We start from the raw sequence: 15,711 nt of genomic DNA, 5'->3' as shown, positions 1-15,711 counted from the left end.
TATGTTCCCACCACAGAATTTTAATCTTTGGTGAAACTTTATTAATGTCCAACTCAGTGTTCAAGTTTTATAGGAACAAGTAATGCTACAATACTTAGATCATATAATTTATCATTATACAGTACTTAATATTCACATATTACCAAATATTACTTTACTGACAATTAGTTTAAACAATTTGTCAAAAATTATCTAGGTGGTTCACACCTATATACAATTCCAGCACTCAAGAGGCTGAGGCAGGAGGATCATTGTGAGTTCTAGACCAGTCTCGACTACAAAGTGAGCTGAAAATGAACCCCAACTGCATAGTGAGACCCTGTCTCAAAAAATCCAGCTCCCCACCCCCTCCCACACACAAATTACCTAGAATTATTTTACAAAAAACATTTAAGGATTTCTGTTGGCTCCAATCTGAGTCTATGAACTAAGCTATTCTAAATGATGAAAATGAAAAAAATTAATTTTTTGTGTATATCTTCATTGTAGACAAGTGATTTCTCAAAAAGGAGATATTCTGCACCCCCAGGGGATAAGCAATAGTGTGTTTGGTCAGGAGTGCTGGAATCCGAAGATGCACATATCAGTCCACACAATAAAGAATTATGTGCTCTAAAGTGTAGGTAATGCCAGGGTTAAGGCATCCTAAATTAGACTAAAAGCTACTAGAGGATAGGAATAATGTGTTGCTCAAAAATGTGCACTCCATTTGTCAATACAGGTAATTACTGCTAAAATAAATTGCCTCTGACATCTAAATAGTTCTTCCAATATTTCCCACATGTGTGAATGCTACGGTGGAGCCCAGAAAAAGGGATCCCTGAGGGGCCAGAAAAAAAAATACTGAAACTGACACTACCAGACACAAACATATGCATTAAATAGGCATAGGAAAATAACTTGCAAGAACTTACTTAGACCTGGGTGAAATAATCCTGCAAAACTACTGCTGTACCAGCCTACTGGTCATGTATTTGTTAAATTATCATAAAAACTTCAAAAGAATGCCACTGTCAGGAAACTATGTTTGGCCCAATATAGGAAAGAGCATCGCTGGGAAAGTATAGTTCACCCTCAAAAAAGTATAATTTTATAAATTTTATTATATAAAACTAGTGTTTCTCAATCTGTTCATCATGAGACACTGGTAAAGACTTGTCACCAAGACAATGGCTCACTCTTGAGTATTCTCTATGAAAGTCCTGCAGGTTTCTTGCATTGCCACCCTTCAAATTACTACAGCATTTTTGAATTGGTAATTTTTTTTCCCAAAATGAGGCTGCTCTTGTTAGTGTCCCACTAAAGATAACTATCATGAACATTTTGATAAATGCAATTCCAATAACCTCTCCATGAACAAAAAATTACACAAAGCACAGAATATGTCTGTAGTGAGGTATTTTTACCTGAATACTGTACTGTATGCATCAAAGACAGCTGCAAATGTTTGTGAGGATTGTTTTGCACTGTCTTTTAATAGATTTTAGATGATCTTAAATTTAGTCACGACCTATTCTTCATTTAAGGATGGAAACACTCCCCCCAAAAAATATGTGATCTGCACAATCAAGATGAAGTACAATTCTGTAAAGAAAACTATAAACTACAATGTTTTTAAACCCAATTATCAGCTGTCTATAACTAACCTCTGAATGTGACTGAAATAACCGGGCCACCCTTTCTTACCACACTTTCAAAGCCCTTTCAAGACTAGCATAATATTAAATCACTGAGGAAGCACTACTACTATAAGCCCTTAGAGGAGAATCTCAAGAGCATGACCACTGCGGCTGGGGATATAGCTCAGTGGTAGACTGCTTGCCTGGCAAAAAAAAAAAAAAAAAAGAAAAAGAGAGAGAGAGACCATTCATTCTGATTCTCATTTGATAAGCCCTCCACCAGTAAAGAGGCAAAGGTGATACTAAAATGTAGTATTTGAATGTTTACAAATCAATGTCATTTTATAATCAGAAAAGAAATTAGTATTTGTTGCACAAAAGATTAAATTCTTTAACATGCTAATTTATTCATTTCCCAATATGCCTCGTTACAGTCCTAATTCTTATAAATGTTTTAGTTGTCTGTTTGGATGTTTTTTAAAGGGCCAAATAAGTGGACCATTCAAGCTCATTTTAGTTTACAAAACTATCACATCCTGATCCACCACTTGTATTAGACAACATCGCTCCTCAGTTCTGTAAAAAGATCACATACATTTTCTCTCAAAGTAAAATTCTTAACAGAACTATGACAAGAAAGAATAGTGTTCACTTACCCTTCTGTGAGAAGGAAAAAAAAAAAAAAAAGTAGGCTACAATCCTAAGAAAACAGCTCAAAGACAGCATACCCTGTTCACTTTGGGGGAAGAAAGTTGTTAAGAAAATAAATCAGGGAGAGAGAATTTCAGTGTTAGTGCATACAATGTTCTGCAGTAGAAAGACTTTAGGTTAAAAATAACAAAAACGAAAGCAATTCTAGAGTATTGACTCTACCTGTAATACACGCCACACGTTAAGGTCATGCAGTGTAACTTCATAGAAAATTCTCATTAAATATATTACACAAAACCCAAACTAATCATCTTTTTGCTCATAAGTGAACAGAACTACAAAGTTATCTCAGGTTAAAGACATCAAAGGCTTATATTTTTAAGAAAATAATGCTCTTAAGAAGAGGAACCAGTGGAAAGATATTATAATGAAAGTTCCTGAATAGATCTGAAAATAGCAGGGAGCTTGGCACATTGACTTCCACCTACTCATGAATGAGAAAATTCCTTAGTAATAACAAAAGCTTTTGCATTTCTCTTTAAGTCTTCTCACTAAAGAGATGATGAAACTAGGCTAGATACATTTTGCTAAGTCAAAACTAACCAAAGAGAAGCAGAGAGAGAGAAACAGAAAACAATTTAAACAGAGCCAACAACTCAGTCTGTTATGTTTGTCTCACTGGATACCCCACAGCACGAATGGTCACATTAATCCAAGAAATGGCTCAATCTTTTCCATCAGTTCAAACAGAACTTGAGAATGGTTATGTAGGCTTATAATAGAAAAAGAACTTATAAAGATAAATAAATTTAGGCTAAAAGAAAATAAGGGTAGAATGAAATAAAGCTATGAGAAAAGTTATCTAGGGATTGAATATGTGCATTAATACAAAAAATTAATACTAATTTATGAGACAAAAAAGAAGTTTTGCCACTCACCAATTTCAACCTCTGTAAAGGTATTCTGCCTACATCTATTTCTGTTCTTTCTGGGACATTAGTGAATCGAACTTCTGGGACTGCAACAGCGCACATGACATGAGCCCACCTACAGGAGGAGATATCAGACATAAGCAAAGGCTCACTAAACTTACACACCTCCATGCTTCAACCTGCTGATGACAGTCTCGCAGATGAGAGGCAGGTACATGAAAAGGCCGAAAGCCTAAATCTAAACAACAGATTTTGAATTTTAAGCCATCTGAATGACACTTGGAAAGACTCAGTACCACACCTGCTCAACACCATGACATTAAAAACTAGGTAGCGATCAGGGAGGGATCCAATCCTGTTAACATACATACATCTTTCTTCATTTGATTTGCAAATACTGAAATACAGATTTCCCATTTCATTAGATAGTAAAATATGTGTGAGCTTACTGTAATCAATAAGCAACAAAAGAATAGTTCAAAACTGCATAATGAAGAAAAGCTTTACAAAATAATATACACGTCATACAGCAAGCTAGTTTCAATAGCAGAATTTTTCTGTAAGAATTAATACTGTCATTAATTATTTCTTACTGCAATCCTACTACAATTAAAGGAACACAGAGACAAGAAGAAATAAAATTTAACTTGTTCTCTGGTCTCTTACATAAAATCTAATACCTCTTTTCACATTTGTATTAGTCCAGAAAAACATCTCATAAATGTTACATCTCCAAATACAAAACTCATAAGGTCTAAAGGGGTTTTAGAAGCATTATCAAATCTGCCCCGCTCCTGTATGCCAAAGCATATTTATTTCATTTAAACAACATCAGACTCCATATTATCTTTTAAGACCACAGGAAGAGAGGACAACTGTCATCCTCACTAGGCCATTTTTCATGTTTAAACAGGTATGCTACAGTAAGAACTATTCATTTTAGCCCAATGGCAGGAAAAGACTTTCCCCATCACATCAGTCTTTACAGGACCCACCTAAGCTATCTCACAGTCTGAACAGCCTGTGAAACATTCAAGACCTACTGAAGATGTTTTTAGTATAGTGCCAATCATATCAGCTAGGATATGAAAGATGATCTAAAAATAAGCAAAGTTATAGTTAAATAAAGTTATAGACTAACCTTTATTAATATAGGAATGATAAGTGCCTTAACTCCTTCTAAGCAGTCAGAAGCACATGCACATAGTAATATGTACGTTACACCAGGAGTCTCAACGCCTGTGCCTGCGGGGCCAGGCAGGATGTAATCAGGTATATACAAACTGGGAAATCACAGTGACCAGAGGATCTGCCCTATTGAGGCCAAGTTCTCATCGCAACGTGTTATTCACTTACAGAGATGCACAGCATTTCTCAATTTAAAATAAAAAGCAAGGTTTTTATGCAAAAATTTCTCAATTTTTAAATATTAGATGAAATATAAAAATTCATGTCTGGATCAATCAAAACTATCTATCTAGCCATCAAGTCCCAGCTTACATCCTCTATCTAAATCATTTCTGTATGTCTCTCTAATATGTTTTGGCCCTATTTTCAGTAGTAAAACATGGTCATAAAAAAATAAAATTCACACAAAATTGCTATAAAAAGATTACCTTTTTTGATGTTCACTGTGGCTCACTTTTAAGATTCATATTCTCTAACTGTCCCTTTATATGTTAGTGTCAATATATGTGACAAATGTGTGTGTGTGTGTGTTTTGGTTTGGTTTGGTTTGGTTTATTTATTTATTTGGTTTTCTTTTTTGAGACAGGGTCTTGTTATGCAGCTCAGACTGGCCTTGAGCTCACTTTGTAGCACAGGCTAGTCTTGAACTTGCAATGATACTTCTGCCTCAGCCTCCAGAGTGCTGGGATTACAGGCATGCACCACCACGCCTGGTTTTCTTTTTGTGTTTTCTAATTTAGTATACATCTATTCTTGTTAATTTATAGTATTAAAAGTAAAAGGCTTTGTTAATGTTATAACTATAATTTATCAGCAGACAACCACTTCACCATTTTCAGGTATATTCTGCTTTCAAAAATAAATAAGATGCATCATACTGAACACTAGGATTCTAATGGCATCTGGATGATATGGGTCTCATTCATATTAAAACAATTATTAGTAAAAGAATTTCTTTCATGGTATCAAATATACTAAGAAGAATAAGCCACAGAATATCCTAGCCTCGCAGAGCTAAGAGAGCTCGCGGCAGTGGTCTATGAAGCACAGAGGACCAACCTCTGATTTTGGATGGTGAAAACTTTGAATACTGAGAGGTACAGAAAACTGGCACTGCTAAGAAAATGGCTCAGTGACAAGCACCCATCTGCCAAGCATAAGGTTCTGAGTTCAATTCCTAGTACCAGGAAGGGAGGAAGGGAGGGAGGGAGAGGGAGAGGGTAATGGGAAGGGAAAGAGAGAGAAAAGGTGACATGTAGAAGTTCTAGAAAGTGAAAAGTAATGAGGAAACTCAATGCATTACTTACTTATTGTTCTTAGTTTGCTTAAGGGCACCCCCTCTCAGATTGCAGAGACAGCACTCCTAGGGAGAAAACATCACACAATTGTAAGACTCATATAATGAAAATCACCACTCATCTAAATCATCCTAGAGACTCTGAATTTTTTTTAAATTAAGATTATTGCAAATTAGAGAAAGGTAATTAAAGAAGGGAAAGCAGCAGTGAGGGAAAAAGAGTATACTTCAAAATGTTCTAGTTATTAATGTCTCTCAGAGGGAACCATCATGGTCTATATTTCCAACTGCCAGCTGAGGAGAGAGCCGTTACACAGCGAACTTAGTCTCATGAGCTGTATACCAGAATTCAGAAGCACAGAATATACATACACTGTAATCTCTGAGTTCTGGGAATCTGCTCATGAATACATTGTGGCTAAAAAATAAAATTAATGGAGTTTGGGGGGACTTCTTTATGACATAAAGAAAGCCAAGAGGCTACTGTGAAAAGACACTCTTTTCACTAACATATCTTTTGGGTAAATGGTGCCAGAATAACTGTTCTGATCAGCCAGTTATCAGATCCAATAATAAAGATCTATGAATTACTTTCCTTCATTTACTCCATGTTAGTGCAGGGTATATACTTTTCTCACTCTGATGGAACACTCCTTGCTACAAGTACAAAGTTTATTAGAATGTACTAATACATAGGACAAGGTAGGAGACTTAAATACGGTAAAGGAACACAGAAACTGCATAATACCTGATTAAAATTAATAAAAGATACACATGTTCTAGAGTATTCATGTAGTAACAGAAAAGCTGAACCAGAATAGAAAATACAGAGTAAGATTTTAAGTGAAGTTGCGAAGATCCCTAACTACATATAAAACTTACTCCTTCTATAATTACCAGCGACCTCTCTATCATAAAACCTAATGGACAATTCTAAGACTTTAGGTCACCTATCTTCTTGTCAGCACTCAACACTACTGGTCTTTCCTGAATACACTTTCCCCTGTGCTTCCCATGATCCTTGGTCCTCTCATTGTCCTTCTCTCTCTAACTGACCCTTAGCTTCCTGAGACAGGTCTCTCATTCGCTACCCCGAGTGCTGGAATTTATTTAATGATCTTGTCAAATCTCACTCCACACAGGCCTGCTGGACATCTGAACCATTATTATGATCCTCATTAGTCTCTGAAGGTCATATATTGACTCACATATTGAACTCCTGAGGTGTCTGCCCTTGTATGTCTCAAACACATGTGCAGAACTTGACTCTCATCCTTATCACAGCCTCCTCCCAAATTTTCATCGGTAGCACAAATCATCCCCATGAGCTCCTGCTGAAAGGCACATTTCCTTCCACCAGGTCCAACAATTCACTTCTGTCAATCCCAACTGCAAATCAACCTTGCTTTCTCCTTCCTCACTGCTGCCACCTCATGTGTTACCTCTGGCACCCTTCACAAGACTCAAGCCATCATAATCTACCAGGTTAAGTTTTAATGTTTGTCTGTAGTGATGGTGGCAGAGGGCACACTCGTCAGGGCTTGGCCTTGTCCATCCTCACACAGTGCTCCAAGTCAGACTCCCGGGGACCTTCCCTGAGGTTCCTTCTGCCCTGAACACAGCAGGACAAATGTTCTCCATTCTTGATTAGTCATTCTGAAGATATTCTTGACTGCCCCACCAAACTGTTACTTCCTTAGCTAAACTCCTCCAGCCCTTTGTTGAGTTTCTCTTCACAGGGTCACACATTTTTACAGACACTGTCCCTTTGTCACCTCCTTAGCACTGTGAGATCAATGAATACTGTGAGAATGTCTTTCAGGTTAGTCTTTTTTTTTTCTCTATTATGATCCTCAATCCAGAGTTGTCTTAAGTATGAATTAGTTAAATAAATAGGAAACCATGGCAAAACATAGGAGAGTACAAAATTTTAAAAATTACAAAAAGATTAAAAACTTGAAAAGACCATTTCCATATCTTGGAGCTTTCTAAAGAAAAGATGGCCAAGACTTCAGTGACTTGACCTGGAGTCATTTTTGCTATGATTTACTTGAGAAGTGAACTCTTAGTCAAGAATAAAAACATTGCTGGTTAACTACACTCATAAGTTATTCCAATAATATCATGGGTTGTTTAATTCAACTTTGAAAAAATAAGTAGAAAAGAATAATAGCCATGTCACGCACATCACTTGCTTGACACATTTTCCTTCACAGAATCAAAATAGTTGATTTGAGAAAAGCAAAAGAATCTAACTTGTACATATAGTAGGTTTACTAGAAGTTTAGTGGAAAGTAAAAATCAGGGCAACTTTTAACATTTCCCTCATTCTTAAAAATAGCACTTTCTTGTCAGGGTATAGAATGGGTGACTCTAAAACTTAGTAAGTTTAGCTCTCCCTAAAAATCAGTTTTCTTAAAAGTCTGTACAATGCTTGATAACACATAATGCTATTTTATCAACAGAGTAACTGTACCTGACTCATTCATTTTCAAATCTTTCAATTGAAAGAACTGAATGAGAAGAAAGGAAAGAATTCTTTAGGACAATGACTTACTAAATTAATCAGCAACAATAAAGACCAGAAAAAGACCCAGTATTAAAGGCCTAATACCTATAATATAGATATTATGCCAAAAGTACCATAGACTTTAGTTCATTTCCTTTGCATAAAATTAAGTAATTAATATTTAATATCATAAGTGAAGCAAATAAAATACGAGATTAAATAATTTCCTGAGATTATCCAATCAGTCATCAAACTTTTTCTGTAAATGCTAAATATTTCATAGTTTATACTTTGAATAACTACAAAGTTATTGAAACTACTCTGTAACTGAATACAGTGCATAAACAAAGAGATATGATTAAAAATAGGGAGTGGTCTGATTGATAATGTGTCTAACTTTTTAATATATGATACAACCAACAAGATAAGCAACTGAGATTCAAATGTACATCTGCCTAATTCAAATTCCATAATTTTAGTCCATAGCATCCTCTGTCTCTTGGTGTAGTTAGGCATAAAATATCAAAATTGAGGGTGAAAATGAAACAGTACCCATTCTGTAAAGCCAATAGCTGAGAAGGGGAAAAGACTACATTTACTTAATCAAACCATCAAGAAGATGATAAAGGGAATATTCAAGACTCCACTTCCTCATTTCCATACATAACCCAGAATTCCTCTGTAAAGCATAAATGCAAAAAAATTAAATTGTGCTGCCAAACAGTGCATAACAATTCATGTTACTATCTGTTTCAGTAGTCTCGCTAATAAAACTTCTCATTAATACCACATCATTCTTCTAAATGATGATACCATTTCAGACAAACAATGTTTCAGTTATTCTATGCCATCTAACCTCGGGCTAAATGAATCAAGTTTAACTGAGAGAAAGAGCAAAGTTAGAGAGCCACAGCCCATCACAGTGTTTAAACATGGAACAGTGGGCTGGGTACAAATCACAGTTCTGCTACTAATTAGTGGTATGACCTTGGGCCAGTTACTTAGTCTCAGTGCCTCACTACCTTAACTATAAGGGCTTGGGGAGCTTCTCTAAATGAATTAGTATGTGTAAAGCATTTCCTTGTGCACACATTAAATACAAAAGGAAAAGTGGTTAAATATGTAAAAGGCTAACTGTAGTTCTAAACAACAAATACAACATTGCCAGTGAATGTTCTCAGTATAGATGTTTAACAGAGAACAAAAAATGTGGATCTTGTAGATCTTTGGTTAATAATTTTCATGAAGTATAAAAATGCAAAAAGCAGAACTAGAAAGGAAAGCAGGCTCTCCAAGAACCATAAATCCAGACAGCTATGGCCAAAGGCAATGAGAGTTCTTCCATGATTCTGAAAGTTGCCAATTCAACTATAAAAAGTAGGTAACTCCAGTGGTCAGAATATTCAGGTAACAGTCCTAATCTTCCCTCAAAACATCTGAGAACAAAAGGGACCAAATGACACACTGAACAAATCTCACTTTTAGCTTATGTGCAAGTAAGAGTGATTTCACTGACTTTAGGAATCTGACACAAGAAGTGGCCCAGTTCTCCTAGAAATAATATTAATTTCCATCACTACAGGAAGCACACCCAGTACACAGTCAAAACCAGCACAAGGTACACTGAACACAAAACACTGTACAAGATCAACCACTTATGATTAATAGAGGCAATAACCAAACCAAAAAATGACAAGGAAAGATAACACAACTATCACACACTCTCCAAAATCAGTATACTCAAAACACAAAAGGAATCTAATAGTAAAGATACAGAAAACATATAGAGACAGAAAACCCATTTAAAAAACAAAATATGTTAGAAATGAAAAAAAAATGACATTAGAAATCATGAAGTCATTAGAGTTAAGATCAGACTGGAATTGCTAACAAAAAACTCAATGGTTTTAGACTGAAAGATTGATAAAAAAGAATTTGTAAGAACACACAAGCATGCACACACACACACACACACAGAGAGAGAGAACAAACACAAAACTAAAGTACCAAAGCTATCCAAATATGTATAACTAGAGTGTCTGGAAAGGAAAAAGAGACATTGAATGAAAAGATGCATCCAAACAGATAATGCAGAGAACTTTAAAAACTGCTAAAGGAGAGCAATCTCCAGGTCAAAAAAACCCATCAAACTCTGGGCAAATAAATACAAAGTAGAATTAAACAATTAGATACATAAAATTAAATAGCCTGAAAATAAAACATAAAAAATGGAGGAAAACCCACAGATGACAACTAAACACAAACACTGTAAGGCCTATCAGGCAATTAAGCAATGGAATAGTATATATGTGAGACCAAACAGCATGGAGGACAACTTGAGTCAGGAGTTCAAAGCCACTATCAGAACAAAGCAAGACCCTGCCCAAATTTTCTTAAAAGTCCAGGAAAACTGCCTTCAGATGAAGACAGAAACACTTTCAGAATGACCAAATCCTAATGGGAATATGTATCCAGATATCAATACTATAAAAAATGTTTTGTACAATATCAGAATGAAGGAAAGTGATTTAAAATTGTACCATTGGGGGCTGGGGATTTAGCTCAGCGGCATAAGCATCTGCCTTGCAAGTGCAAAGTCGTGAGTTCGATCCCCCGCGCCAAAAAAAATAATAATAATAAAATAAAATTGTACCATGGGTCAGAAAGAAGAAATGAAAGATGTTAAGAATATATATAAAATCATTTTTAGTATGAAAACGAGAAAAAATTGTAGGATGTGATGATAAAGCCAAAAAGAGTAGCAGTGAGAAATTAAACTGTTGTGCAATTTTTGTGTTGCACTTGAAGGTATTATTAGAAGGTGAACTAGGATCATTACCAAATACTGATTATATTAATTATAAAATATGAGCTCTTAATCAAAACTCAAAACTATACCAAAATAATACCATGCACACAAATTAGATGGAAAATTATCTCAAATACAAAATGTGAAATAAGCATTTTAATGTTTAAAATATAAATGAAGCTAAGAAAATTTAAATAAAGGGTTATAAATTAAATGCACACCATATTTTTTAAAACCAAACAGAAATTGACTTTTTTTAATGAAACACCTAAAAGGCATACCTCAAAATTTCTAAATTATAAAGCAAGAGTATAGCATAAGTTAATATGAAATGATAAGACAAGAAAATGTTTCAGATAGATAGATGAAAGACGGAAAGACACACAGACACACACATGCACAGTGAACATTTTTACATTAAATATATATAATTTAAAATAACTGTGAATGCTGTTCCATTTTTTACTTTCATTTTTTAACATAATTCAAAATGGCAAACCTCTGAACCTTCCGTAAACTGCCACTTCTTTCCCACTTAACCTGCAGAGATACCAAACTGTCCAGCTGTGCAGAATAAAATACATGAATGAATAAAATTAAAGTCTGTGTTCACTGCCAGTCTTGTTTTAGCTTATGTTTAATGAGCATGCCTTTCCGAGGAAAAATAACGCCAGAATAAAATGATTCACTGTTATAAAGATTTAGACATTGTTAGTCAACCAATATTCCCTAAAACAAAACAAAACAAAATACTAAAATGCCTTTTATAGCACAATTACTCTATAAGGCAACTATTACTTCTGTTTCCCAAGAATAGCATTAAAAAAGTCATTCTGCTGTATATATTTTTCCTCAGGGCAGTTAAGCTCACGAAAAAAAACACATTAAATCAGATAATATTCTAAACATTATACTTCTGTTGAGGCCAAGTCTCTTTCCTTCACCTACCAGGATCAACAAAATTTCTTTTCAACAACGCCACATAATTTAAAAATTTGATTTCATAACAAATTCTACAAATTCTTCTATGAGAAGAACCACTCCTTACTATATGAATTTACAACATGAAATGATGTTTTCATGGCTGAGTTGTTAAACCATGAAGAAGAGTGTTCATAATCAAAATGCTGACACAACATTAAGAACAATGGAGAGAAGGGCATTGTGATAACCCGGTTAGTGCAGCTGTTCTTATTCGTAGCAGAGGGAAATCATGTTCCAATGGGTCTTCTATAAAACATCAGTTAAAAAAATGCCAATATACGCATTCTTAAGCTGCTCCAGAACAAGATCTCATTTTAGCTGACACATCCGTAAGTGCCATTAAAGCAAATTTTCAGGGCCATAGAAAAATTATGACTCAAGTACCTCACACTCACAGGCGCACGCACACATACACACACACACACACACACACACACACACACACACACACACACACACACAGGTACACCCTGACATGTTCATAACAGACACGCAAAACTCAAAAATAGCCTGAGTGGGAAAAACAAAGGATAATTAATCACATTAAAAGAAAACTGTGCTGACCAACAAAACCTGAGAGAACTATTTCTGCACATGTGGCTCATTTTTCAGGGCTGGAGAAATGACAAGATGTCACATAAGAACAGGGTTCGCATAAATTCCGAGTGTTTAGGAAACTGAACAACAGTATTGAATGGAACTTCTACAATAATGAGTTCTGTATGAGCAAGTGAGTTCTCTAACACAGATGTGCACATATATTTAGATTGTAAGTGAAAGTATTCATTCATCTAACAAATATGCACATCATGATGTCTCTAGGCAATGAGCAACAAGAGGATATGACAATGATCGTGCCTTCAGGGAATTCACATTTGGGAGATGAGAGAGACATACAATCTATATGAACGGAACACATAGATGACTTATCTAACAGGAAAGGACCATGGTACCAAAATAAATCTGCTAAAAGTTCACAGGCTGTGGGAAAAGGCAATGGCTTTATGCTGACCAAGATGGAAAGCTACTGTAAAGGTTGAATAGAGTGTTATGGTTTATAGCTAGATGTCCCCCAAGGGATCTTGACAGGTGGTTGATTAGATTTCAGGCCTAGTATAGCCAGAGTGCTGTTAGGATGTGGGGCCTGACTGGAAGATGTGGGACACAGCGGGCATGGCTTGTAAGGCTCTATCTCAGTTACCACCCCATCCTCTCATGCTTTCTGCTTTATAGCCACCAGGATGGGAGCATTTTTTCCTTTGCTATTCCCCACTGCCACGCTGTCATGTCTTGGAGCTAGAGAACTATGGACTGAAACCTCTCCAAACTGTGAGCCAAAATAAAGCTCTCCTTTAAGTTGTAAGGTGTATTGTGTCACAGTGAAGAAGAAAGTGAAGACATAATCAGATTTACATTTCAAATGGATCACTCAACTGCTGTGTGAACACAAATTATAAGTGGTACAAAAGTAAATGTGAAAAGTATATATTTGGTTACTATCAGAATCTAGGACACAGGTAACAGGTGGATTAGAATAGAGTAACAGTAGCAGTGGTGATAAGAGCTGTCAAAAGATTCTTAGACTTCTTCTGAATATAGAGAAGATAGGATTTATATCAGACAATAGAGTCAGAGAAAAAAAAAAAAACCTCAACTTTAGCTCAAGCTTTTGGCCTCGTCAGCTGGAAGGCCCTATTCTGGAAACAGGAAAACTTAATAGAAGAGTGGAATTCAGTTTGCGACAAGGTGAATCTAAGGGAGCTCTAGACATGCAAGCAGAGGTGCTGTACAAGAAGCTAGCTATATGGATCTGCAATTCAAGGGAGCTGATTTGAACCCATAAGAGTACAAGCCAATAAATAAGTAGTTGTTATTTAAACCCAATAGAGCCCTGAGGCAGGATGATCGGACTGTGTGGCATAGTGTACAGAAGAGACTCAAATTTTGAACTGGGGCCGGGGGATACAGCAGGACCAGTTTGGGAACATGATGATGATGAAAAATCACTGGTAAAGTAGGAAGAGAAGCAGGACACGACAGAGTGGTTTCTGCGAGCTGACTGAAGACAGCACTTCAAAAAAAGGGCAGGCAGGGATCAACTGGTGTGCTGGTAAAATATATGCTAAGGAAAAGTAGGGCAAAGCCTGTAACCAGAATAGATAAGGAAGAAAGTGGGCTAATGAGGGAAAGAAGACAAGTCTTTTGAAGAATTTGACTGAATAAAGCTGCAAAGAAGAAGGGTGGTAGCTGGCATGGGAGAAAAATCAAAGATTTTAGGTCAAAGAGGGACTGAAAAACAGCAGGTTGTAGTGATACTGAGAATCATCTGGAGAAAGGAATGACTTCTGTGGGTGATGACTCCATGACTAAGGAAGAGAATGGCTGAGAGAGGAGAGTACAGACTATACCTGTACAGATCTCCGGGAGATTTCTGATGGCTTCCTGCAGCTTAGTGAAATATAAAATTAACTCATCAGCTGAGGATAGGAAAGGAGGTGGGGGAATATAGAGAGTAGTTATGAAATAGTCAAGCAGGAGAATGCAGTGAATGAGTGAGGACAGAACAATTACTGGGCAGCACTGAGGAGCCAATAACAGTTACAACTTAAAGCAAGAGCAGTCTGCACGCCAAGTGCTCGTGTGCGGCCATAATCAGCTACAGGACTGCAGATACACAGTAGATTGGCCAAGTCATGAAGAGCGCAAATAACAAAGTGAAGAGGTCGCAAGGGGCTAAGACTGTATGCAAAGGAATCAGTCAGATGCTAAAAACTGAAGCAGAGATGAAAAAACAGAGAGGCTGAGGCAAGTCAAGATTACCACTGAATCACATTGCCACAATGAGACTGAAGAATTTTGCTGAGCTCCAAAAGGGTATGGGCTAGAAAGACAAAAGAGGTTTAGGTAGTCTCCGATACCTACAATCCATAGATGATATTTAAAATGCAACATTTGCTGCAATACAACTTTTTTTTTGTCTTTTTTGAGATACGGTTTCACTATGCAGTTCAGGCTGGCCTTGAGCTTAGTTTGTAGCTCAGCTGGCCAAGAACTTGCAATGATCCTCCTGCCTCAGCCTCCTGAGTGGTGGGATTACAGAATAACACTTGAAGAAATAGGCATAGGAAGTGAATATCAATGACACAAAAAAATACCAACAATCAATAAATGGAATAATATCAAATTAAAAAGCATCTGCATACCAAAGAAAACAACGAACACAGTGAAAAGACAATCTACAGAATCGGGGAAAAATTCTTTTGCTAGCATTTCCAAGGACAGAGAACAAACATCAAGAATACAGAAAGAACTAAAAAAAATTAGACCCCTCTAAATAAAAGACCCGATAATAAATGAGCAACTACAAGGTACAGACATTTCTCAGAACTACAAATGGCCAATAAATACATGAAAAAATGCTCACCACTGGCCCTCACAGAAATGCAAGATAAATTCACATTGAGATACTGTACCATCTTATCTCAGAAAGGATGGCTATCTTCAAAAAAAAAATCTCATAACAAATGCTGGTGACAATGTGTGGGAAAAGGAGTTCTGTGCTGCTGGTGGGAAGGTATACTAGTACAAGCATTATAGAAATCAGTGAGGAGATTCCTTAAAAAACTAAAATAGAAATTCCATAGATATTCCCCCCTCTTGTGTATCTTCCAAAGAGTTAAAAAGATAAGCTCGAGGTGTTCCAGGTATATGAATGCAACTTG

At 36.2% G+C, this 15,711-nt stretch overlaps 1 protein-coding gene across 4 annotated transcripts in view; it reads right to left on the bottom strand.

Annotated features, from left to right (window-relative positions):
- Window positions 1-15,711, bottom strand: part of Kdm4c (lysine demethylase 4C) — a 354,968-nt gene that overhangs the window by 115,561 nt on the left and 223,696 nt on the right. For all 4 annotated transcript variants that reach the window (XM_013155087.3, XM_003472256.5, XM_023566045.2 and 1 more), the window contains exons 16-17: window positions 5,698-5,753; window positions 3,209-3,317 (exon numbers count right to left, since the gene is read on the bottom strand). In XM_013155087.3, coding sequence (XP_013010541.1) covers window positions 3,209-3,317; window positions 5,698-5,753 — 165 coding nt within the window. The remainder of the gene's footprint in view (window positions 1-3,208; window positions 3,318-5,697; window positions 5,754-15,711) is intronic.

Source organism: Cavia porcellus, unplaced genomic scaffold (assembly GCF_034190915.1).
Source record: "Cavia porcellus strain 051 isolate PalLab524CR breed Dunkin Hartley unplaced genomic scaffold, mCavPor4.1 scaffold_1, whole genome shotgun sequence".
Classification (NCBI taxonomy): Eukaryota; Metazoa; Chordata; class Mammalia; order Rodentia; family Caviidae; genus Cavia; species Cavia porcellus.
This window is presented reverse-complemented; position numbering and strand designations above follow the sequence as displayed.